The sequence below is a fragment of the Arctopsyche grandis genome, chromosome 13, assembly GCF_051622035.1.
Source record: "Arctopsyche grandis isolate Sample6627 chromosome 13, ASM5162203v2, whole genome shotgun sequence".
Taxonomy (NCBI): domain Eukaryota; kingdom Metazoa; phylum Arthropoda; class Insecta; order Trichoptera; family Hydropsychidae; genus Arctopsyche; species Arctopsyche grandis.
The window spans coordinates 22447364-22474436 of record NC_135367.1 but is presented as its reverse complement, the minus strand read 5'-3'; the positions used below and the strand labels follow the sequence as shown (position 1 = coordinate 22474436).

Below are 27073 nucleotides of genomic sequence, written 5' to 3'. Positions count from 1 at the left end.
CGTGCTAACCGCACCAAACCTAACCCAACCTAACCTAAGCATCTCCGAAATCAAAGAATTCGACATTGCAAAAATATACTAAAAACCTGCAAACCTCACCAAACCTAACTAAACCTAACCTAACTATCACCGAAAACAAAGAATTCGAGATTGTAAATTATTCACTAAACGTGCTAACCGCACCAAACCTAACCCAATCTAACCTAACCATCTCCGAAATCGAAGAATTCGACATTGCAAAGATATACACAAAAGGTTGTAACCTCACCAAACCTAACCCAACCTAACCTAACCATCTCCGAAATCAAAGAATTCGACATTGCAAAAATATACAAAAAACCTGCAAACCTCACCAAACCTAACCCAACCTAACCTAACTATCACCGAAAACAAATAATTCGGGATTGTAAATTATTTACTAAACGTGCTAACCGCACCAAACCTAACCCAATCTAACCTAACCATCTCCGAAATCGAAGAATTCGACATTGCAAAAATATACACAAAAGGTGGTAACCTCACCAAACCTAACCCAAACTAACCTAACCATCTCCGAAATCAAAGAATTCGACATTGCAAAAATATACAAAAAACCTGCAAACCTCACCAAACCTATCCCAACCTAACCTAACTATCACCGAAATCAAAGAATTCGAGATTGTAAATTATTCACTAAACGTGCTAACCGCACCAAACCTAACCCAATCTAACCTAACCATCTCCGAAATCGAAGAATTCGACATTGCAAAAATATACACAAAAGGTGGTTACCTCACCAAACCTAACCCAACCTAACCTAACCATCTCCGAAATCAAAGAATTCGACATTGCAAAAATATACAAAAAACTCGCTTATCTCACCAAACCTAACCCATCCTAAACGAACCATCAACGAAATCAAAGAATTCGACATTGCAAAAATATACACAAAAGGTGCTTACTTCGAGATTGTTAATTATTCACTAAACGTGCTTACCGCACCAAACCTAACCCAACCTAACCTAACTATCACCGAAATCAAAGAATTTGACATTGCAAAATTATACACAAAAGGTGCTTACCTCAACAAACGTAACCCAACCTAACTTAACTATCACCGAACTCAAAGAATTCGACTTTGCAAAATTATACAAAAAACTTGCTTATCTCACCAAACCTAACCCAATCTAACCATTCCATCACCGAAATTTAAGAATTCGACATTGAAAAAATATACACAAAACTCGCTTACCTCACCAAAACTAACCCAACTCAACCTTATCATCTCCGAAATCAAAGAATTCATCATTGCAAAAATATACAAAGAGCTCGCTACCCTCACTAAACCTTACCCAACCTAACCTAACCATCACCGAAATCAAAGAATTCGACATTGCAAAAATATACAAAAAACTCGCTAACCTTACCAAACCTAACCCATTCTTACCAAACCATCACCGAAATCAATGATTTCGACAATGCGTAAATATACGAAAAACTCGCTTACCTCACCAAAACTAACCCAACCTAACCTCACCATCACCGAAAACAAAGAATTCGACATTGCAAAAATATACAAAAAACTCGCTTATCTCACCAAACCTAACCCATCCTAAACGAACCATCAACGAAATCAAAGAATTCGACATTGCAAAAATATACACAAAAGGTGCTTACTTCGAGATTGTTAATTATTCACTAAACGTGCTTACCGCACCAAACCTTACCCAACCTAACCTAACCATCACCGAAATCAAAGAATTCGACATTGCAAAAATATACACAAAAGGTGCTTAATTCGAGATTGTAAATTATTCACTAAACGTGCTTACCGCACCAAACCTAACCCAACCTAACCTAACTATCACCGAAATCAAAGAATTCGACATTGCAAAATTATACACAAAAGGTGCTTACCTCAACAAACGTAACCCAACCTAACTTAACTATCACCGAACTCAAAAAATTCGACATTGCAAAATTATACAAAAAACTCGCTAATCTCACCAAACCTAACCTAACCTAACCTTACTATCACCGAAATCAAAGAATTCGAGATTGTAAATTATTCACTAAACGTGCTAACCGCACCAAACCTAACCCATCCTTACCAAACCATCACCGAAATCAAAGAATTCGGCAATGCGTAAATATACGAAAAACTCGCTTACCTCACCAAAACTAACCCAACCTAACCTCACCATCACCGAAAACAAAGAATTCGACATTGCAAAAATATACAAAAAACTCGCTTATCTCACCAAACCTAACCCATCCTAAACGAACCATCAACGAAATCAAAGAATTCGACATTGCAAAAATATACACAAAAGGTGCTTACTTCGAGATTGTTAATTATTCACTAAACGTGCTTACCGCACCAAACCTTACCCAACCTAACCTAACCATCACCGAAATCAAAGAATTCGACATTGCAAAAATATACACAAAAGGTGCTTAATTCGAGATTGTAAATTATTCACTAAACGTGCTTACCGCACCAAACCTAACCCAACCTAACCTAACTATCACCGAAATCAAAGAATTCGACATTGCAAAATTATACACAAAAGGTGCTTACCTCAACAAACGTAACCCAACCTAACTTAACTATCACCGAACTCAAAAAATTCGACATTGCAAAATTATACAAAAAACTCGCTAATCTCACCAAACCTAACCTAACCTAACCTTACTATCACCGAAATCAAAGAATTCGAGATTGTAAATTATTCACTAAACGTGCTAACCGCACCAAACCTAACCCATCCTTACCAAACCATCACCGAAATCAAAGAATTCGGCAATGCGTAAATATACGAAAAACTCGCTTACCTCACCAAAACTAACCCAACCTAACCTCACCATCACCGAAAACAAAGAATTCGACATTGCAAAAATATACAAAAAACTCGCTTATCTCACCAAACCTAACCCATCCTAAACGAACCATCAACGAAATCAAAGAATTCGACATTGCAAAAATATACACAAAAGGTGCTTACTTCGAGATTGTTAATTATTCACTAAACGTGCTTACCGCACCAAACCTTACCCAACCTAACCTAACCATCACCGAAATCAAAGAATTCGACATTGCAAAAATATACACAAAAGGTGCTTAATTCGAGATTGTAAATTATTCACTAAACGTGCTTACCGCACCAAACCTAACCCAACCTAACCTAACTATCACCGAAATCAAAGAATTCGACATTGCAAAAATATACACAAAAGGTGGTAACTTCACCAAACCTAACCCAACCTAACCTAACCATCTCCGAAATCAAAGAATTCGACATTGCAAAAATATACAAAAAACCTGCAAACCTCACCAAACCTAACCCAACCTAACCTAACTATCACCGAAAACAAATAATTCGAGATTGTAAATTATTTACTAAACGTGCTAACCGCACCAAACCTAACCCAATCTAACCTAACCATCTCCGAAATCGAAGAATTCGACATTGCAAAAATATACACAAAAGGTGGTAACCTCACTAAACCTAACCCAAACTAACCTAACCATCTCCAAAATCAAAGAATTCGACATTGCAAAAATATACTAAAAACCTGCAAACCTCACCAAACCTAACCCAACCTAACCTAACTATCACCGAAAACAAATAATTCGAGATTGTAAATTATTCACTAAACGGGCTAACCGCACCAAACCTAACCCAACCTAACCTAAGCATCTCCGAAATCAAAGAATTCGACATTGCAAAAATATACTAAAAACCTGCAAACCTCACCAAACCTTACTCAACCTAACCTAACTATCACCGAAAACAAAGAATTCGAGATTGTAAATTATTCACTAAACGTGCTAACCGCACCAAACCTAACCCAATCTAACCTAACCATCTCCGAAATCGAAGAATTCGACATTGCAAAAATATACACAAAAGGTTGTAACCTCACCAAACCTAACCCAACCTAGCCTAACCATCTCCGAAATCAAAGAATTCGACATTGCAAAAATATACAACGAACTCGCTACCCTCACTTAACCTAACCCAACCTAACCTAACCATCACCGAAATTAAAGAATTCAAGATTGTAAGTTATTCACAAATCGTGCTAACCGCACCAAACCTAACCGAATCTAACCTAACCATCTCCGAAACCGAAGAATTCGTCATTGCAAAAATATACACAAAAGGTGGTAACCTCACCAAACCTAGCCCAACCTAACCTAACTATCACCGAAATCAAAGAATTCGAGATTGTAAATTATTCACTAAACGTGCTAACCGCAACAAACCTAACCTAACCTAACCTAACCATCACCGAAATCAAAGTATTCGACATTGCAAAAATATACACAAAAGGTGGTAACCTCACCAAACCTAACCCAACCTAACCTAACCATCTCCGAAATCAAAGAATTCGACATTGTAAAAATATACAAAAAACCTGCAAACCTCACCAAACCTAACCCAACCTAACCTAACTATCACCGAAATCAAAGAATTCGAGATTGTAAATTATTCACTTAACGTGCTAACCGCAACAAACCTAACCCAACTTTACCTAACCATCACCGAAATCAATGAATTCGACATTGCAAAAATATACAAAAAACTCGCTAACCTCACTAAACCTAACCCAACCTAACCTAACTATCACCGAAAACAAAGAATTCGAGATTGTAAATTATTCACTAAACGTGCTAACCGCACCAAACCTAACCCAATCTAACCTAACCATCTCCGAAATCGAAGAATTCGACATTGCAAAAATATACACAAAAGGTGGTTACCTCACCAAACCTAACCCAACCTAACCTAACCATCTCCGAAATCAAAGAATTCGACATTGCAAAAATATACAAAAAACCTGCAAACCTCACCAAACCTAACCCAACCTAACCTAACTATCACCGAAATCAAAGAATTCGAGATTGTAAATTATTCACTAAACGTGCTAACCGCACCAAACCTAACTTAATCTAACCTAACCATCTCCGAAATCGAAGAATTCGACATTGCAAAAATATACACAAAAGGTGGTTACCTCACCAAACCTAACCCAACCTAACCTAACCATCTCCGAAATCAAAGAATTCGACATTGCAAAAATATACAAAAAACCTGCAAACCTCACCAAACCTAACCCAACCTAACCTAACTATCACCGAAAACAAATAATTCGAGATTGTAAATTATTTACTAAACGTGCTAACCGCACCAAACCTTACCCAATCTAACCTAACCATCTCCGAAATCGAAGAATTCGACATTGCAAAAATATACACAAAAGGTGGTAACCTCACCAAACCTAACCCAACCTAACCTAAGCATCTCCGAAATCAAAGAATTCGACATTGCAAAAATATACTAAAAACCTGCAAACCTCACCAAACCTAACTCAACCTAACCTAACTATCACCGAAAACAAAGAATTCGAGATTGTAAATTATTCACTTAACGTGCTAACCGCACCAAAGCTAACCCAATCTAACCTAACCATCTCCGAAATCGAAGAATTCGACATTGCAAAAATATACACAAAAGGTGGTAACCTCACCAAACCTAACCCAACCTAACCTAACCATCACCGAAATTAAAGAATTCAAGATTGTAAGTTATTCACAAATCGTGCTAACCGCACCAAACCTAACCGAATCTAACCTAACCATCTCCGAAACCGAAGAATTCGTCATTGCAAAAATATACACAAAAGGTGGTAACCTCACCAAACCTAGCCCAACCTAACCTAACTATCACCGAAATCAAAGAATTCGAGATTGTAAATTATTCACTAAACGTGCTAACCGCAACAAACCTAACCTAACCTTACCTAACCATCACCGAAATCAAAGTATTCGACATTGCAAAAATATACACAAAAGGTGGTAACCTCACCAAACCTAACCCAACCTAACCTAACCATCTCCGAAATCAAAGAATTCGACATTGTAAAAATATACAAAAAACCCGCAAACCTCACCAAACCTAACCCAACCTAACCTAACTATCACCGAAATCAAAGAATTCGAGATTGTAAATTATTCACTTAACGTGCTAACCGCAACAAACCTAACCCAACCTTACCTAACCATCACCGAAATCAAAGAATTCGACATTGCAAAAATATACAAAAAACTCGCTACCCTCACTTAACCTAACCCAACCTAACCTAACCATCACCGAAATCAAAGAATTCGACATCGCAAAAATATACAAAAAACTCGCTTATTTCACCAAACCTAACCCAACCTAACCATACCATCACCGAAATCAATGAATTTGACATTGCAAAAATATACACAAAAAGGTGGTTACCTCACCAAACCTAACCCAACCTAACCTAACTTTCAAAGAAATCAAAGAATTCGAGATTGTAAATAATTCACTAAACGTGCTAACCGCACTAAACCTAACCCAACCTAACCTAACCATCACCGAAATCAAAGAATTCGACATCCCAAAAATATACAAAAAACTGGCTAATCTCAACAAACCTAACCCAACCTAACCATACCATCACCGAAATCACAGAATTCGACATTGCAAAAATATACAAAAAACTCCTTAACCTCACCAAACCTAACCCAACCTTACCTAACTATCACCGAAATCAAAGAATTCGAGATTGAAAATGATTTACTAAACGTGCTTACCACACCAAACCTAACTTAACCTAACCTAACCATCACCGAAATCAAAGAATTCGACATTGCATAAATATACAAAAAACTCGCTTAACTCACCAAAACCAAACCAACTCAATTTAACCATCTCCGAAATCAAAGAATTCGACTTTGCAAAAATATACAAAGAACTCGCTAACCTCACTAAACCTAACCCAACCTTACCTAACCATCACCGAAATCAAAGAATTTGAGATTGTTAGTTATTCACAAATCGTGCTAACCGTATTAAACCTAACTCAACCTTACCTAACCATCACCGAAATCAAAAAATTCGACATCGCAAAAATATACAAAAAACTCGCTTATCTCACCAAAACTAACCCAACCTAACCAAACCATCACCAAAATCAAAGAATTCGACATTGCAAAAATATACACAAAAGGTGATTACCTCACCAAACATAACTTAACTTAACCTAACTATCACCGAAATCAAAGAATTCGAGATTGAAAATTATTCAGTATACACAAAAGGTGATTACCTCACCAAACATAACTTAACCTAACCTAACCATCACCGAAATCAAAGAGTTCGACATTGCAAAAATATACACAAAAGGTGTTTATCTGACCAAACCTAACCCAACCTAACCTTACCATCCCCGAAATCAAAGAATTCGAGATTGTAAATTATTCAGTATTCGTGCTAACCGCACCAAACCTAACCCAACCTTACCTAACCATCAACGACTATAAATAATTCGACATTGCAAAAATATACAAAAAACTTGCTAACCGAACCAAACCTAACCCAACCTAACCTTACCATCACCGAAATCAAAGAATTCGACATTGCATAAATATACAAAAAACTCGCTTAACTCACCAAAACCAAACCAACTCAATTTAACCATCTCCGAAATCAATGAATTCGACATTGCAAAAATATACAAAGAACTCGCTACCTTCACTTAACCTAGCCCAACCTAACCTAACCATCACCGAAATCAAAGAATTCGACATCGCAAAAATATACAAAAAACTCGCTAATCTCACCAAACCTAGCTCAACCTAACCTAACCATCTCCGAAATCAAAGAATTCGACATTGCATAATTATACACAAAAGGTGGTTACCTCACCAAACCTAACCCAACCTAACCTTACTATCACTGAAATCAGAGAATTCGACATTGCAATTATATACAAAAAACTCGCTAACCTCATTAAACCTAACCCAACCTAACCACACCATCACCGAAATCAGAGAATTCGACATTGCAAAAATATACAAAAAACTCGCTTATCTCACCAAACCTAACCCAACCTAACCTAACCATCACCGAAATCAAAGAATTTTAGATTGTTAGCTAATCAGAAATCGTGCTAACCGCACCAAACCTAACCCAACCTTACCTAAACATCAACGAACTCAAAGAATTCGAGATTGTAATTTATTCACTTAACGTGCTTACCGCACCAAACCTAACCCAACATAACCAAACCATCACCGAAATCAAAGAATTCGACATTGCAAAAATATACAAAGAACTCGCTACCCTCACTAAACCTAACACAACCTAACCCAACCATCACCGAAATCAAAGAATTCGAGATTGTAAATTATTCACAAATCGTGCTAACCGCACCAAACCTAACCCAACCTAACCTAACCATCACCGAATTCAAAGAATTCGACATTGCAAAAATATACAAAGAATTCGATACCCTCACTCAACCTAAACTAACCTTACCCAACCATCACCGAAATCAAAGAATTCGAGATTGTAAGTTATTCACAAATCGTGCTAACCGCACCAAACCTAATCCAACCTAAACTAACCATCACCGAAATCAAAGAATTCGACATTGCAAAAATATACAAAGAACTCGATACCCTCACTCAACCTAAACCAACCTAACCCAACCATCACCGAAATAAAAGAATTCGAGATTGTAAGTAATTCACAAATCGTGCTAACCGCACCAAACCTAACCCAACCTTACCTAACCTTCACCGAAATCAAAGAATTCGACATTGCAAAAATATACACAAAACGTGCTAACCGCACCAAACCTTACCCAACCTCACCTAACTATCACCGAAATCAAAGAATTCGAGATTGTTAGTTATTCACAAAACGTGCTTACCGCACCAAACCTAACTCAACCTTACCTAACCATCACCGAATTTATTCATTACGATCTTGCTCGTTCGCGAACTACACAAGACTAAGTTCATTAGTTCGTGACCGAATGAGCGAGAGTGATGTTAACCGAACGTTAAATAAATTTTAAAATAATAAGACACTGTTGTTATCAGGTAATTTCTAATGTATAATAACAATTAATTAATTTCTGTAATATACTTTAAGGTCAAGTCCTTAATGAACGTAGAACACTATTTTCATCGAATAAAGTGTCCAAATTGATATTTTTACATAGTAATATGTAATATTTTTTTTCTATTTCATTTTTTTTTTACATACGATCTCACTCAAACAAGTCATTATGTTTAATTGTTAGGTAACAACTTTATAAGTGTAAGTGATATTTTTTATAAGAACTAACCAGTACCTAAAAGTAATATAATTGTTGATTATTTCTAAAAAAAATATAAAAAATTTGATTATTTTTGTTTTCTTTTTTGCGTCATGTGTTATTCTGTCATCGACCCAAAATGAGCGAACGATCTGCGAGCGAAAGATCACGCGAACGAACAAGCGAACGATCTGCCTTTCACTGATTCGATCTGGGAGCTGACGAACTAGAAGAGCGAACTAGTTCGTTTAGGAGCGGCGAACTAAACTGAGCGATCTCAGTTGCGAACTACTATGCCCAAGCCTAGGGTGTACCGTCTCGCGTCCGGGGGGTGGGGGGTTGTGCACCCTGCAAGTGTTTACGTTCTTAGAGTGAGGTTTGGGTGTTGACGCTTGTTTATTTATTATTTGTTTTTATATGTTGATTTCCGCTTGTGTGACGGGATTCCTACAAAACTTTGAATTGTTTTCCATGTTCCCAACCAAACATACTTAAAAACTTACATACATACTTAGACTTATTACATAAGTCTCTTTCGAAATTATATATTACATAGATAAGAAGGGTAGGATTGAAACTCGGTCCTGTGTATTTGGTAATTGAATTATTAGTCATGTAAGACAGGGAAGGTATGTTGACCGTTTCCCGGTCTAACGAAACACGTGTTGTGTAGTTTGAAAGAGGATCATTTATTTTCGTTCAATTGGTACAATGGTTATTGTATGTACGAAGAGGTTTCTTCGGAGAAGTGATCTGTTTGAACTCCAGAGGCTCACTCTGCCGGTGGAGGTTGCTGCGTTGCTTTATAAACGTTTTGGGTTGAAGTGTGTCGTGTGCACATCTTTTGTTCTTGGTACTCGCGAGCGTGGTTTTATGGGTTCATACGCCTGGACGTAGTTCGTGGTTTTCATGGGTTCAGTGTGTTCTTCCTTTGTTTCCCAGATACGTGTATAGAAACACGTGTCGACCTTTTGACGAGGCGAGCGTGTGCCATGCGTTTATGACTTTCCTAGATATGTGTCGCAGTGATCTGATGAGATCATTTCAGTTGTACTATATGCCTACAGTCACAAAGACAATTTTTGCCATTAAAATCGCGAATACGCAATATTTGGCACTCAAGTTCTCGTTAGTATGATGAACTTTTCGGCTGCCAGACTTTGTGACCAGTGCTTTGTGATTAGTTATCACCGAACCTGTGTATTTGCATAAACCTATATATAGGGGTCTCCAGCGATTTGAAACGCCTCAGGTCCCTATCGAAGTACATAAATCCACTTTTGACAATATGGAATTTAATTCTATCAAAATAGTAAAGAATCACCAATTGAGATAAAATTGACACTCTTCAGACGGTTGAAATGCAATTTAAACTGAAAAATAATTGATGTACCGTTCGAGCTTATGGTGCGCATGTGCCGTTTTGCGACGTGCGATGTGAGCATTGACATGACGTGTTGCAGTTGGCAACACTATTGGTAATCGTAGCGCTACCACTGACAGCCGGGTTGCGCACCAGCTCACCAACACGACCACTATTATGGTACACTCCTTCATTTACATTCGACACTCGTCCCAAATCGTCTCCATAGCTTCACCACCTCGGCAAACGCCGCTGATGACAATCGTTTCATTTGTCGATTTGATCACAATAACTGTACTTATCTCGGGATGAATATTTTACATGACAATATTGTGCAGTGATTTATCAAATCACATACATTTTAATGCCGATATTGTTTTTTTTTTCATATATACTTGGTGGTCGATATTGTTATTTTGACAACGCAAAAGTATGTCAAACGTGTCTTTGTGATTAAAATGACTTTCTCTATGTAAATATATCGTTTTGTTCAATCATGCAATCAATGAATATGAGGCATGTGTACGAGTAGTTGGCTCTTCAATTTGAATTTAAAAAATTGATAATTTTATATCGTTAGGTTTCCTTCTATATCAAATAAATTTTATATGTATATAAATCGATGGCATATATTGATAGTTTTAATGTTAAATTTTTTCTATGTGTGATTTCAGACAAAATGAGATATCAATTACGTGTGATCGTCTCGTTGGCGCTGATCACCCTCGTTTTCGGAGACGTGTCGGGGCCCGTGAGCTCGTCCAAAAAGGATAAAGGCGAAGAAGACTCGGACGGTGAGGGTAGCAAAGTTCCGGTCGATTTCAACGATCATAAATCGGATAGCATTGATGATATCGTCAAAAGGGAAAGGAGCTTCGTATCTCGGCTGCGAGACATCGGAAATTCGCCTACATTCGACGAAACCGGTATAATATCTATGCATTGTGTGTTGAAGACTGGTTGTATGATTGTAACCGATGAATTTTATTTTATTTTCAGTTCGTATTATGAAAGCTGGAGATTCGGACAAAGACGATTCAGAATCGAGCGAAAAAGATATTTCCGACGATGACAGTGAAGATCAAGTAGAAGTTTTTGAAAAAGTGCGCAAATGGATGAAGACTTTAATGCTTCTCGGTCATGATTCCGCTTTAGATTCCGATTCGGATGTAAGATGATTGTATCATATGATTTTTTTAAATTAAATTTGTCAATTTTACGTTATAATTTTTTAATTTATATATATATAGGAGTCGGAAGATCCAGAAGAAATGTTGAAATTATTACTATCTCTTCCTGAAGAGCCTTATGTTGAGCCATCAATAGAAGAGATTGAAAGTAATTCATTACATATATATATATATATATATATATATATATACATATATATAAAAAATGAAAATAAATGGGTTTATAAATATTTATATTAATAATAACAAATTCTAGGTGAAAGTATTTACACGTTGGGTATGACCCAATTGAACAAAAGTCAAGGCAATAAACACTTGGGATATAAATTGATGAATAAAGCCGCCGAGATGGGGCACAAAGGCGCTAAGATTATACTCGCCTGGGCCAAACTCTTCGGCAGTCAGATAGATCAGAACATTGATGATGCTAGAGAAGTTTTTGAAAATTTAGCTGCCACCGGAAATGGAGAGGCTCACACGGTAAATAATATACTTAGGTACATTATTTATATTATTGACCGGCTATAACTTGGTTAATTTTTTCGTATATACAGGGCTTAGGTTTGATGTACGCCGCTGGAATCGGCGTGAACGTTTCACAGCCCAGAGCTTTGATACATTTGACTATGGGAGCTCTGGCTAATAGTACGTGGGCGCAGATGGCTCTCGGGTATAGATATTGGGCTGGAGTTACGGTACCTTCGGCGTGTGATAAGGCCTTGTACTTTTATAGAAAGGTTGCCACTAAAGGTGAGAATGAATTTTGCATACTTCCTAGTATCTTCCAGTTGTAATATATTTTGAATAGTTGGAATATATTCCGTCTAATCCTAGTAAGTTGATTCATATGGTGAATTACGTTCCAACTGCTCAAAATATATTACATCTGAAAATACAGTTCAATTATAAGTTGGTGCCAGGTAGGTTGGAAAGGTGAAGTTTTCGTGAAAACGTCACTCGACTAGTAAATTGAGTTAAATAGTCACATTGTTGTTTTGATCAGTTTCTTCGAGTTATCTTAATACAGTACTCGTTGCCTTTATTTGTAAAACCTAGCAAATATTAACGCATTATTGAATTCTAAAGCATTCGTAATAACCTTAATGATCAGAGGTGTCAAAACTCAACTGTTGTATTACAACTGGCGCACATTGTTGACAGTGTATTTGTGCTTGTAGAGTTATAATTTACTAAATTGTTTTCGAATATGAATGACCTAAAACGCTAGTTGGAATATATTTATCTTTTTTTATACATACATACGTCAAATGTGAATGATTCTATATTCTTAGTCATGCCGCATAGAGCATGTTTTTATGGAGATTTGTGAATAATTATATTTTTACAATGAAATAATCTGTTACTCGGACTTAAATAAACTAAAAAGAGCCTTGTAAAAAAATCACACATTCAAAAAACAATAGGCCTTTTTGTACAATATTCAAATTAATAAAATCATTACGGCACTATTATTATTTTGTGGCACTCTGACGTTAGCGCGTGGGATATAAGCGCACAGTATAACCCAGACTTAAGCGCACGGGACTTTAGCGCGCAAAATGAGTTTATTTTGTATTGTTGACTGCTCATTTAAATAAATTTACATACCTTTTCTGCCAAAATTACATTCGATTAATTCCTACTTTTATAAAAGTATCCATTCAATTTTCATCAATTAGAAAAACTAATAAAATTGTATATGAGCGTTTTTCCATTTTTTTATGATTTGTCAACCAACCGCTTCACCGTAAAAGGCCTGTTCATGCTGGCACAGCAAAGACCTGCAACTACATGTAAACAGCAGTACGAAAAGTATACTTTGGTACATTCTATATCAGTGGCTCTTAACCTTATTGGAGGTACTGAACCCCACCAGTTTCATATGCGCATTCACCGAACCCTTCTTAATTGGAAAAATAAAATATGATTTTTTCAAATTCCAAACATATGTAGGTATCTGTGTTCAAAGAACAAAACTATTAAAACATGATTTTCACACAAAAACATAATAATGAATATTTACTGCAAATCAGTGTGGCTTCTGCTGTTGCCTTTCAGAGACCAGTTCAGAAATGCGCGGCTTCACCTTGGCAAGTGTCATTTTCGCAACAAAGTCTGTTCCTTTTCTTCGTTTCTATGTCCAGCATCCTCGAAAAGGATTGCTCGCAAAGATATGTATGTAGTAACAAACGGTATGAAAATCGTCAGAGCTTTCTTAGCAATAACGGTACGTTTCCATTTGTGACAAAAATTTTGAGAGCGTTGTTGTTCTGAACAGTTGCTGTTGAACCTGGCTCTGCTGAATTTCCGCCGAACCCCTGAGACTGACCCCCTGGACCGAACCCAGGCTAAGAACCACTGTTCTATATGGACACATTCATATGTTCCATAGTGTGTATTTAGCAGTAGCCGACAAAATCTGTTCATATTATACAGCAGTAGATGTATCAAGCAAAACCGGTTTTCTCCAGCTACTGTGGAAATATTCGCACACGATTTGATGCCATAGTAGCGATATTGCGCCATATCGTCGCGCTCTGTAATGTATGTATATGCAGGCCGAACTTGTCTTGCACATGGCCAAAATTTGTCTGGACGTGCGCTGCTGTATAGCATGAATAGACGTAGCCTTTTCCGTGCACTACTGGTGAGTCTATTGTTCTGTGAGAATTCCAGCGTATCCTTTATTCGGGCAATTACTGAGTCCTGTTAGCTTAATCCAAGATCTCCATTGATCACCCACGAATCCACTTAGACGGTGGATATTCACTCTGATGTTCCCACGTTACAATATTTTCAATATTTGCGTTATCAACAGTGGCCAATGAGGTATCGTTGAGCGGCGGTGCGGCCATACAGCGAGTAAGGATTCTTGACGAACATGAAAATTCCGGAGTCAATACATACACTCTATACAGCGATTTAATCGAATACTATCGTCTGTTGGCTGAGAAAGGAGATATACCCACTCAAGTGATTATTATATTTTTGTTATTTCATATGTAAAAAACGATTGAAATCGAATCATTACACATGTTTATATTTATTTTAGGTGGGTCTTGGACAGTTGCACTATCAAGGCGTTCGAGGCGTTCCATTAGACATACAAAAAGCTATGAAATACTTTCAACAAGCTGCCGATGCTGGAAACGCCGAAGCTATGGCGTACCTCGGAAAAGTACATATAGCTTTCACATACAAATTAATTCGACAAATCTCGTTTTTTTTTTAATATGATTTGTGTTTAGATTTATTTAGAAGGAAGCGATTCTGTCAAAGCTGATAATGAAACCGCTTTGAAGTACTTCAAGAAAGCTGCCGAGTTGAACAATCCAGTCGGGCAGTCAGGGCTCGGTTTGATGTATTTGCACGGTCGAGGAGTACACAAGGACACCAATCAAGCTTTGAAGTATTTTAAATTGGCTGCCGATCAGGGCTGGGTAGACGGACAGTTGCAATTGGGCAATATGTACTTTGGTAATAGGTTATGTTATGTTATATACTGTACGAGAGTATGATTTTGGTTTTATAATGTAGTTTTGTTTTTATATTGTTATAAGGTGGCATTGGAGTCAGGCGAGATTTCAAAATGGCTAATAAGTATTACTATCTGGCTTCGCAGTCGAACCATGTGCTCGCCATCTATCATCTGGGGCAGATGCACGCTGAAGGTTTGGGTGTGTTGCGCTCTTGTCCGACAGCGGTTGAGGTGTGTTTGTGTTTGTTTCTATTTTATTATATTAGATTTTGGGCGATTCTCATGGTTGTTTTGCTTTTAGTTCTTCAAGACTGTTGCCGAGCGCGGTAAATGGGGTGAGCAGCTCATGCTGGCTTTCCATGAGTATAGACAGTTTGAGAAGAACAAGGCGTTCGTGCAGTTTGCTATTATGGCTCAATTGGGATATGAGATTGCTCAAAGCAACGCAGCGTGTTTGCTCGATAGAGGTATGTATTGTTATAAATCGATGCCTTTTGTTTCACAATGTCCTGGAAAAACTAGGGTTATTCCAATTTTTCTACATACATATGTCCGAAAGAGTGTATAGAAAGTCACAAGATAAACTGATTTTCCATGTATGTTATGTGTTATGGTCCAAGTGTTCATGAATGTGGTACTAGTTTGTTATAACACTTAACTATTGGCTTAAGTCTAAGTGCCAACAGTCAAAGCTATCTTCAAATATGCTCACCAGTTGTCGCATGAAACTTTTAAGTGGTCAAAACCTTCGATATGTCAAAACGTCAAGTATTTATAAGGGAGATCCTATGGAAACCATATTAAAATGTTGCTGTAATTCCCGTTTCCGTTAAGATTAAAAATATTGCCATCCAATGTAAGCATACATAGAGGATATTATAGGATTGAGAACTCTTTAAACTTACATATACGTAATAGTTTGTTCATGAAAAAACTGGTAAATGGATTATTTCGCACATTGCGATCGCGCGCCCGACAATCGTTGTCACAAAAATCGCGAATACGGAATATCTGGCACTCGAGTTCTCGTTAGTACAATATTTCGCGTGGAACTTTTGCGATTGATGGAGTTTTTGGGTGCCAGATGTTTCGTGATCGAGACTTTAGTGACGTGCGCGAGATCGCTTTCTACAGAGTAATCACCGAACCGAAAAAACTAGTTCTTTTGTCAATTTTTATTCTTCTTGGGTACACTATAAAAGTGCAGACACGTGGATTTTTTTTTAAATAGTTTTGCAATTGCAAAAAAAAACCCCTAGCGCGCCTAATCTTGGTAAAACTCACCCCCTGGAGTGTTTTCGGTGATATTTTATCCTTGTCGAAATAATAATATCGCACGAATTAGCATTGACATTTAGACACGTCTATCACAACTGGAGCCTACCTAGGCGTGCCGTGCTGCACTTTTAAGTATGTTCTTACCAATAATTGGCCAGATTGGTTCTTGTATTAACAAACAAAATGCCTACTTGGATTGTAACAAATATTTGGAATAAATTAACAAGGCATATATTTATCGTTAATAATATAAGTAAATAGCTGTCATTTCTATTAACTTTCAATAGACAGATTCTGAGCTTGTTAGAATTCGTGTTATAAGACCAACTATACATATGTATGAATATAGGTGAATTGATCATCCATTTTTAGTGTATGGGATTTCCTTTGCTCCTGTTTCTTAAATACTAGCACCTTTCCTTCCTCTTACCTTTGTCTCTGCTTCATAAGGGGAAAGTTTGTGCAGGGAGAGGATTCTTTAAGCTTTTTATTTTCCTACAGTTCCTAAAGAGTTGTATTTGTAATCAGAAAAAAAGTGGGAAATGTAAAGAAACCCCTCCCCGTACACATACAAACAATTATAATGTAATATAACTATTTTTAAACAGGTGAAGTGACATTATTCAGTGGCCCGCCTGAAGACTACGTCCGAGCGTTGACCTACTGGAGTCGATCGGCAGCCCAGGGTTACTCTCCAGCTCAAGTAAAACTAGGAGACTATCATTACTACGGATTGGGAACTCCCGTCGACTACGAAACTGCCGCCAGCCATTACAGGTCTCCATTCCGTTTCTCATACATATACTCGTATAACGTTGAATGTGTCTCGATTAGAGTGATGGCCAATTACAGGTTAGCGTCTGAACAGCAACACAACGCACAAGCAATGTTCAATCTGGGTTACATGCACGAGCAGGGATTGGGCATGAGACGCGACGTCCATCTAGCTAAGCGGTGCTACGATCTTGCAGCCGAGACAAGTCCAGACGCCAAGGTTCCGGTCGCCTTAGCACTGCTCAAACTCATGATCGTCTTCAACCTAGAATCGTTCCAAGAAGTAAGAGAATACGGCGATTGTTTACTGTTTCAATTGATATATGTTTTCTTAATCGATTTAAACATTGTAGAATCCGATATCGATGCTGTTCCCGATCGACGAATCCTTCCTAACGAATTGGGACATCTACTTGATCACAATCCTGACGGGAATACTCGGAGCCGTCATATACTTCAGACGGCCGAGAGGCGTACAACAGCCGGCGAATTGAGTCATAGCTAATTCCTATACGTGTAAATATTTCCTCAGCACTCGTCGCACACAATATTTGTGTCTCTATAGTGCGTACATATGTGTATATACTTTGTTAGGTAAAAGAGAAAATATTATTTATATAATATATATATATTAAATTTAAAAAAAAATGTGCTTTTGATTCTCACGCGGCGATTTTTATCACAGCGATGTATCTTCGAAATTGCACGATACATTATGGCGAATGTGCACATTTGCCACATGAACACGTTGTGTAAATCGTCGATGCGTTCATGTTTGCTGTAATGTATGAATGTATTACAATATTGGTAATTTGAATTTGTCTTATGTGGTTTTTTATATGATTACTAATGAAATTAAAGTAAGGTTCGTCCCATATATGTATGTGTATATGTGTATATTTAAACGCTGCTACAAATGATGCCGAGTCGTCGATGATATGAATGAAAAAGTACACGTTTACGAAATGATAACTATTTTATTCATGATTTTGCTGAAACTTTCACACGTAAAGAAAAAAAAAGAAACAAGAATATTGTATAAAGTGTAAATGTTAAATTAAAGCATGTATGAAATATCGTATTCTTAAGGAGTTTAGTGATTTAATATTTGTAACGATAAATTGTTTTTTAAATAAAATTAAAAAAAAAGAGAGTTCGATTGTTATTCAGACTGTTTTAATTAATTTTTACAATATTTTATGCGGCAAACGCACAGACGAATACGCTATGCGACGAAAATAATCGTCTGTATGTTTGCCTCTTTATCTTTTTAGCCATATTGTTTTACTTAATTAATTTTCACGCATATATCAAAGCTTAACGTTAACGTATAAAAGAAAAACTACGCATAGTAGCTCAGGTTTGCCTTCTTCTTTGCTTGCACTTCTAATATTGCATCCATGAAGTCTTCGTGAGTTACGGCAGTCGCCGATCTCCTCAGAGCGATCATACCAGCTTCTACGCAGACGGCTTTGCATTGGGCCCCGTTGAAATCGTCAGTAGATCTGGACAACTCTTCAAAGTTCACATCGGGACTGACGTTCATTTTCCTGCAATGAAAAATTAATAAATAAATACAATTCTGTATGAAATTTGGTTGTTGTTTTTGTTCAAATATTGACCTGGAGTGGATTTGCATGATTCGCGCTCTCGCTTCCTCGTTGGGATGAGGAAATTCTATCTTTCTATCCAGTCGACCTGATCGTAGTAGGGCAGGATCGAGGATGTCGACTCTGTTGGTGGCTGCGATGACTTTGATGTCGGCCGTCGAACTGAATCCGTCCAATTGGTTGAGCAGTTCTAACATGGTCCTTTGGACCTCTCTGTCTCCAGCTTTCTCCGAGTCGAATCTCTTCGTGCCGATGGCGTCCAATTCGTCAATGAAAATTATAGCTGGAGACTTTTCTTTTGCTAGAGCGAATGCGTCGCGCACCAATTTTGCACCGTCACCTGAAATATTCAATAAAAATGTAATCATCACAATTTTATATGGCTTTGCCCTAAAAAGGCTATTGAAATTAATAAAATATTGCACAAAAGTACGTCAGAAGCTAAAAGCTATGTTCCATCATGTCTTAATGAATGTTTGATCTACATATATTTTCGTATAGTGAAATTTTTTGATGTGGAAAATAATCTAAGAGGCTTTGATCTCTGAACGTCTGGCTTTGACTATTGTTCAATTTGAAGTTTAATTTAATGTCAAAATATCAGCATCTCTTCTAAGCATTGAAAATTATATAAATATTCCAACATATTTGGAAGCAGAGTTCTCACCGATGAACATCTGTACTAGTTGTGGTCCAGCCAATTTGAGGAAAGATGATTTCGTCTGAGCAGCACAAGCACGGGCCAAAAGCGTTTTTCCCGTACCGGGTGGTCCATATAATAAAACACCTTTGGGCGGATGAATCCCAAGATTGACGAACTTTTCTTTGTGGGTCATGGGCAATACGACGGCTTCGATCAGCTCCTAAAATGTACAAAGGCTTATTAGAAACATTCAATATTATATCAGTATTGTGCAAGGTAAGACAATGACCTGGATCTGTTTGTCGAGTCCACCGATGTCTGAATACTTTTCAGTGGGTCGCTCGTCGACTTCCATAGCCTTGACGCGAGCGTCGTATTCGGCCGGTAGGGTTTCCAAGATGAGGTACGAGTCTTTGTTGACTCCGACGAGGTCTCCCGGTTTCAGTTTCTCTGCGTCGACGAGGCCGATCACCGGTAGGAAGTAAGTTTGCCTGGTGGACGTTTTGATGACGGCACATTTGCCTTTGCGTTGCGAGTCGAGGTCTACTACTGCGCCGTCCTCCTCCTCCTCTTGAGGGTCCACGTCGAGGAGTTCGATCACGTTGGACACTAGATACGGGAGGGTTTTGTTTACTTTGATTTTTTCGGCGTTCTCTTTGATCTTGTCGTTCTGGGCTTGGAGTTCGTGCGAGATGCGCATCACTTCCGACTTCATGATGCGGATCTCATTGTCCATAAGCCTGGTGCGGCTGACGATCTCGTCCGTGGGCATTCTGAGGACTTCCTCGCCCAGGGCTTCCTCCCCCTCTTCCCAGATCGCCTGGTCTTCCAGAGTTCCTGCCATCTCGACAAGTCCTAATTCACAACTTGACAATCACTACCCGGTAAACTTACTAAACTAGCAATGCACTTGTCATCTAATGGTGGCCCCAACTCATGAATTACACGGCCATTTCAATGATGCATGAAATCAACAAAATTGTATTAACTATTTTCTATCGTTCGATATAAAATACGCAATGTATATATTAATGGTGGTGTTTCAATTTTATTCAATAAAAATATCATCATTTATATGATCAACGTATATAATTTTTCAACAGTTTATAAAATTATTTAAAATCAATTGAAACGTGAAAAACCATTGGCGTAGCTACCGCACCCGCAGACTCCGCAATGCGGGGGGGGGGGCACAAAGCGACGCGCATTTTTCACGGATTTTTTAATTTGTTCTGTAATTTCTTTGTAATATATTTTTTTAAAACCTTTCTTATCTTTCAATCTATTTGCATCTCGTTTTATTGTATGTCAAAATATAATAATGTGCATACATTATTATATTTATAATTCATCCTCATTGTGTTTAATATTTGTTTATTTGTTTAATACACAAGTATACCACATTGTCTTCACAGGTGACTCCAATATGACACTGTGGTCAGAAAATGTAATTGATCTATGCCAATAGGGCTGGAAGACTGCCTCTTTTTCCATCTTTTGAACGTCGGTGCCATTTTTCAACCTATTTGCTGAGGATTCTCTCAAAATTAACAGGTGGGAAGTTTTTAAGAAAGATTCACCATCAGTTATTTTATCTTTAAACAGATTTTGCACTGCTTGTTGATCGTCCAATACATAAAATATACATAAAAAAGGTATGACTTATTAATTTGGAAAGTTATTTTGCTGTAAAGAAATAATATGAATATATAGGGGGGGGGGGGCGCCTTTAAATATTTTGCGGGGGGTACCTGGAATTCACGCTACGCCACTGTGAAAAACACATGTTTATGCTGCATGTACACAATTACTATTGATATAATCAGACTTTGGTGTTGTCTTGGTGCTCGTTAAATAAAAATAGACCTTCCGATTACCGTACACAACAAGAGAGCAAAAAAACATGGTTGACAATAGTGAATCATTTTTTTTTTTGCATAAAGCATCAACCGAGCGACAGTAAACGGATTATTCCGCAAAAGGTGATCTCGCGTAAGTCACTAAAATCTCGATCAAGAAACATGACACTGACACTCCGAGATGGATTTTTTGGGTGCCAGATGTTCCATGATCGAGATTTTTGTGACTTGAGCGAGATCGATTTTTGCGGAATAATCACCAAACCTGGACGCCACCCTTTAGTTATAACCCTTTTTGGAAGCTGAAAGACAATTGAATATCAAACGAATACATATTCACTTTCTCAATTTTGCAATCGCAAATATCATGTGATATGGACAGGAAAGTCAACTTTTCGACTTAATGCACATGTATCGAATCACATGGCAAGCGAAATTATGCTTTCGGTACGTGTGTCAAACGGTTCAATATAGCAAAATAATCCCTCGTGATATCCTGCTGTCAATCGTGTTATGTAAAGTGTTAACACTGACAATCAAGAGGTGATGGCGCTTTCTTGGGCTGTTCGTGCGGCTACATCCAGGGGTTTGTATCGTCCGATTCATCATTATCACTAATCAGAACGTGATTAATAATCCAAACCTTCACCAGTTGCGTAACAACTCTGCGATAACGACTTGCTCGACATAACCTCTAACTTTCACTTTTCAGGATGCTCCAATTTACTATTAACTCAACAATCCCGATTGAGTTACTTCACCGTACAAAATGCACCGAAGATCGGCATGCTGCAGCACTTCCAAACTAATAATGGAATCTCTCATAGGATACCTACACCCACGATTCAAACACCCATCGCAAAAGTAAGTCATCTCTTATATATATGTATCGTTTGTATGGCTAATTTTTATATATTTATTTAAATTTTTGTTTTATTTTAGAGCTATAGTTCTAGTGCCCCTGTATCAGCGAGTAGCGGATCTCATAGCACGCTTTGGGTAGCTGAAAGAGCTCTCTCGGTCGCCCTCATAGGTCTCGCACCCTTAGCTATTGCCGTTCCGTGCAAGCCGCTCGATGTACTATTTGCAGTCAGCATGGTCGCACATACATATTGGTACATTGTCCACTCACTAGTTTGCTCATTTAATGTGTTAAAGCTTGATTTACATTATAAGTTTTATCGTAGGGGATTCGAAGCCATCATTCAAGACTACGTCAGAGAACTTTTGTTCGGATCGATCGCACCTAAAGCAGCACACGGTCTGTTGATTGCCGTAATGGTAGCAACACTCGGTGGACTCTTCTACTTGATATTCAACGACATTGGACTGGCAGCAAACATCAGAAAATTATGGGCAGTCAAATCGAAAGATCAAGTTGCGAAATAATACGCTTTTTTGCTTGTACTATGATGCAAACAAAAAATAAAAGTATTAGTATTGTATTATAATTTAATTTATTTTCGTCAAAATGTTACTTTAGTGTAAAGTTCGTATGATTTTTTTTTTGTTGGAATTGTGTCAAAATTTTTCATTACGAATTATTTATGAAAATTTTTTCAACTACGCACTGGAATATTTGCTAAAAAAAATTAAAGAATGTTTTTAAGTTGTTTGTATCTTTTATTGTCTATAATATGATTCATAAAAAAAAATATGTGTGCAAAATTTATCGAATGACACAGTAAAAGCATTTCGATACACAAAAATTCAATAAAATCCAATTTGGATATCGTCAGTTTTAAAACACACATTTTCCTCAATATTCACAAACAACAATGAATTTAAAACATCAATTAAAAAGAGTCGAAATACATTATTAAAAATATAAAAATAATGTCATGAAACACAATTACATTTAGACTTAGTTACAATACGAGGAATAAAAAATTACAGTTGACAGATTACAGTTATGGCATTAAATTTCTATACATACATCATATCAGATATGTACAAAACGCGATCGGAAACAATAGTGTTGATTAAAAATTGCTAAATTTAATTAGCCGTGACGATTATTTCTATCTATTTAAGATATTTTCTTTGTAGAAAATACCGAGAGCGTCCCATTGCATCGTGTGGAGTAACACGTGTGGCCTTTTCTCTTTCATGTGAGCGACGGCTTCATCCGGCGTCCAATTGTGTTTCTGAAAACACGCAAAATTAAAACAAAATCGACAACAATCAACACTATCCGTACAATATTCAATGCATACCATCATTAAGTAGCATCCGACTAGAGTTGCACTTCTCGTTCGGCCCGCCTTGCAGTGAACGTACACCGTGCCGGCGTTGATGTGATTGTCTTCGTTGGCACTGTCGAGTATCTTCGACTCTCTGGGTAGAAATCTGTTGATGAATTTGACGCCCTGCATCAACTTATCCTGGCACGGCGCTGCGAAAATGTCCGTCGTGGCCAGTTGCAGAAATTTTATGTTTTGTTCGGCCCAGCTCTGTAACCGACGCAATTATTGACACGTATACATAAATTGAGTGTTTGTGTGGTTGTACATTTTTGCAATGCTTACCTCCCGATTGTTCGAGAATAATCTCAGCTCGTACGACTCGTTCATTGAAACAACGCCTCTGACATTTTCCTTTATTTTCAGCTGAAATTAAATGCAACATATCGTAAATTTGGCATCTTTATAATAAAACTCATCACCGTTTTGTAAGATTTGCGTTTTTTTTTGTGGTAAATTCAAAGAAAATGTACATAAATTCATATAATCATTTCAGGATTTACGATAAACTTTATATATTACAATAAAATCTCGTTCTGACGAACTTCAAAGGACTTATTGAATCATTTTGATACAATGAAGTTATGTATATATAAAACTAGTGGTTTTACCCGGCTTCGCTCGGTATTTGTAATATAAACCGCTTAAACATCTAATAGTAAACATTTTATTAAATTTATTTGAATAGTTTTATTTTATTTAAATTCATTTGTTTTTTTATTAAATTTAATGTCACAGTTTATACGAACCAACGAAAGTTACATACATACAAAGTCTCTTTCGAAATTATGTATATATTAGATGAAGTTTTTAGTATATATTCTTGCAGTAATGGATAGAATTTAGCAATTTTCTGTTTTACTTTATCTTGTATGATGAATTTTCAGTTTCTAAAAGTTCATTATAACGAGATTTATGTAACTATGCTGAAAATTTAAACTGTTGCACGTTCAAGATTGAAAATATGTAATCGTTATATTTGAATGTTTCATTGTAACTTTACAATAATATCACATTAAAGAACATCTAATGTACTGATAAATCACTTTGTCATACAAATTATTCTATATATATATTAAACTGGAATCTCCTGTTGAGTAATATTTTCGGGACTAATAAGAAGATAATTCGTCATGTTTGTATGTATGTAATTAAAATTGTTTTAAAACCAAATTCAAGGAAAAGTTTAGATTAAGGAAAAATATAAATATAAATTAAATAAAGCAGGAAAAAATTAATTGTTTCACATATAGAACATATGTACATAGTTGCAATTATTCACAAAAAAAAATTGATGAGTGTCGAAATTCAATGGTATTGTTACAAATTACTTTTCAGAATATTGTCACACAAAATTGCACAACTTCAAATCGGAATTTCAATTGAATTCTAAGCTGAATATTTGAGTATAATTCTATAGATAAAAAAAAACGAATTAGCATCAAGAGGTTGAGGTAGCATCTTGAATTTAAATGAACCACCTACTATACATATGTAAATATACCTCTTCGGTCATACTCGTGAAGGGAAGAGCTCCCAGAATGACGCTGTCGTCTATCCTGTCGTACCATCGTCTCGCCGTCATCCGCTCCATCATCATGTTGTACATGAGAGTGGGGAAGAAGGAGATGCGGGCGAACATCGCTGAGCCCTGAAACGATACCTTTTTATATGAGACGCGAGTTCGATACTGATGACGCAAAGCTAGAAAAGCAGACGATTTCCCCCACCATCATTTTCAACGAGAAAGCGGAATCGTCGTCATCCACTCTCACTTGGCTCGTCTCGGCCACGGCTTCTGGCTGCGATGGCGGCTGAGCGACGGCGACTTCTTCTCTCTGAGGTTGCGGTTGAGGTTCACCTCCACTTCCACTTCCACTTCCACTTGCACTTGCACGCTCAGGTGTCGAATCTGGCTCACCCAATCTGACGTAGGCCCCAGCGGTTCGTTCGTCGGCCATTTCGCGCCAATTCACTTGAATCTGTCGACTGGTTCTCGGTCGCGGTTTCCGGTCACTCCTGCCAACTGATGGTTTCGCGGTGCCGCATTTTCGCTTTTATCGCTTCGAAATTGGATTACAGCGTTATCGACAACGGCCATGTCTGCTACGCGTTTATCTCTTTCGCTTGTAATTCATGTTGTACGGGTGTTGAATTTCAAACGGTGATTGGTGTAATTTGAGGGCTTATCGCGATAGGGCTGTCAGATTCGACGCAGAACGTACCTAGCCAGGGGGATAGGAATGCGTTTTTTCACCAGTGATACAATTTAGTTGATTTAATTATTTCAAAATTAAAATTAGACCATAGTGACTTAACAGGTTTTCTCGATGCGACATTATGGTAGGAAATATTAGAAAAAAATACAATATTAAAATTACTACAAACAAAATAGGTCCGAAACGACAAGAGCATCTTAAAGCACTGCAGTGCAGTGTCGCCTAAAAGTCTGTTCATACCTAGTCGGCACGAAACGACAGCAAGTATCCGGCCGTATGAAAAGTATTCTTTGGTACATTTTGTGTGGGTATGTTCATTTCAACCGTCACGTTTACGCCACGGCAGGCTTACAGCAGTACCCGACATTTTCTGTTCATACCTTACAGCAACATCCGTCAACATATCGTATCCGTTTTTTTGGCCATCGTGGAAATATACACGCGAATTACGTGCCATGAGTCTGCCGCTTTGCTGTTTTGGACCAATTATCGATAGTGACAGTTGACAGCTGTTCAATCTTTCGACATGGTTTTGGCGCAAATATTTAAAAAAAAATTAAATTTTTTACGGAAATATTTAAAAAAAATTTGTTAATCATCCACAAGCTCCTTATACAGTGTCCAAAACTCTCCTTCGGTATTTATATTTTTTTAAGATGGGATGCACATCAAAACGCCTCCGTGCTTTTTTATTGCCTTCTTGAGCTTCTTCTTCCAACAACAGCGCGATTATACATAATTTTTCGTTCGATAAACGTCGAAACATTTTTGCTGACTTGTATTCTGACGCGTAGCTACGAATGTACGTGTATGCATTCATATTGCAAGTACTCGATAATACGACGTAAGCAATATTGCGCCGTATCATCATGACCTCTAATGTATAAGTAAGCCGATTTTGCCTTGCACTCGGCCAAATTGCTGTAAACGTGACGTGACCGCGACGTGTAGGTAGATATGAATAGAAATGTAATAAAATGACATATTTGAAACGGAGTCGTGCAGTGCTGAAGCCGTGCAGTGCTGTTAAGTATGAACAGACCTTTTTCATTTTAGTATCGTCGATTTCAAAATAGTTTGGATACACTATTGATTACCGCGATACTAACCTATTACACTATCACTACGGATTTGGATAAGCGTGAAACTGTTAATGATAATATTCATAGTTTATGCCCCAGTGGGGCCTTCGACACAGTCAATATTTCTAACAGTATTACTAGGAACTGGATACGGGCCATACTGTTAGAAATATTGACTGTGTCGAAGGCCCCATTGGCGCGCGGTACACAG

General features: G+C 37.5%; 4 protein-coding genes across 4 annotated transcripts; 2 read left to right on the top strand and 2 right to left on the bottom strand.

Annotated features, from left to right (window-relative positions):
• The first annotated feature begins 10566 nt into the window (after nucleotides 1-10566).
• Hrd3 (HMG-coA reductase degradation 3) lies at nucleotides 10567-17802 on the top strand. The gene is made up of 14 exons (XM_077444051.1): nucleotides 10567-10666; nucleotides 11161-11412; nucleotides 11486-11655; nucleotides 11737-11824; nucleotides 11933-12156; nucleotides 12231-12426; nucleotides 14495-14649; nucleotides 14729-14854; nucleotides 14925-15153; nucleotides 15237-15385; nucleotides 15456-15621; nucleotides 17041-17209; nucleotides 17285-17489; nucleotides 17560-17802. Exons 2-14 carry the CDS (start codon nucleotides 11166-11168, stop codon nucleotides 17698-17700), a joined length of 2265 nt encoding a protein of 754 aa, XP_077300177.1. The 5' UTR covers nucleotides 10567-10666; nucleotides 11161-11165; the 3' UTR covers nucleotides 17701-17802.
• A 364-nt stretch (nucleotides 17803-18166) lies between these two features.
• Rpt5 (26S proteasome regulatory subunit Rpt5) lies at nucleotides 18167-20468 on the bottom strand. Its single transcript, XM_077444068.1, has 4 exons — nucleotides 19749-20468; nucleotides 19484-19679; nucleotides 18829-19156; nucleotides 18167-18756 (listed from the first exon to the last, which is right to left on the bottom strand). Exons 1-4 carry the CDS (start codon nucleotides 20301-20303, stop codon nucleotides 18549-18551), a joined length of 1287 nt encoding a protein of 428 aa, XP_077300194.1. The 5' UTR covers nucleotides 20304-20468; the 3' UTR covers nucleotides 18167-18548.
• Nucleotides 20469-21548: 1080 nt separating this feature from the next.
• Nucleotides 21549-22936, top strand: SdhD (succinate dehydrogenase, subunit D). The gene is made up of 4 exons (XM_077443577.1): nucleotides 21549-21904; nucleotides 22031-22182; nucleotides 22261-22433; nucleotides 22506-22936. The coding sequence occupies exons 1-4, from the start codon at nucleotides 21865-21867 to the stop codon at nucleotides 22705-22707; spliced, it is 567 nt and encodes a 188-aa protein (XP_077299703.1). The 5' UTR covers nucleotides 21549-21864; the 3' UTR covers nucleotides 22708-22936.
• Nucleotides 22926-25777, bottom strand: PTPMT1 (protein tyrosine phosphatase, mitochondrial 1). Its single transcript, XM_077443576.1, has 5 exons — nucleotides 25292-25777; nucleotides 25066-25212; nucleotides 23847-23927; nucleotides 23535-23771; nucleotides 22926-23465 (listed from the first exon to the last, which is right to left on the bottom strand). The coding sequence occupies exons 1-5, from the start codon at nucleotides 25520-25522 to the stop codon at nucleotides 23340-23342; spliced, it is 822 nt and encodes a 273-aa protein (XP_077299702.1). The 5' UTR covers nucleotides 25523-25777; the 3' UTR covers nucleotides 22926-23339.
• Nucleotides 25778-27073: the final 1296 nt, after the last annotated feature.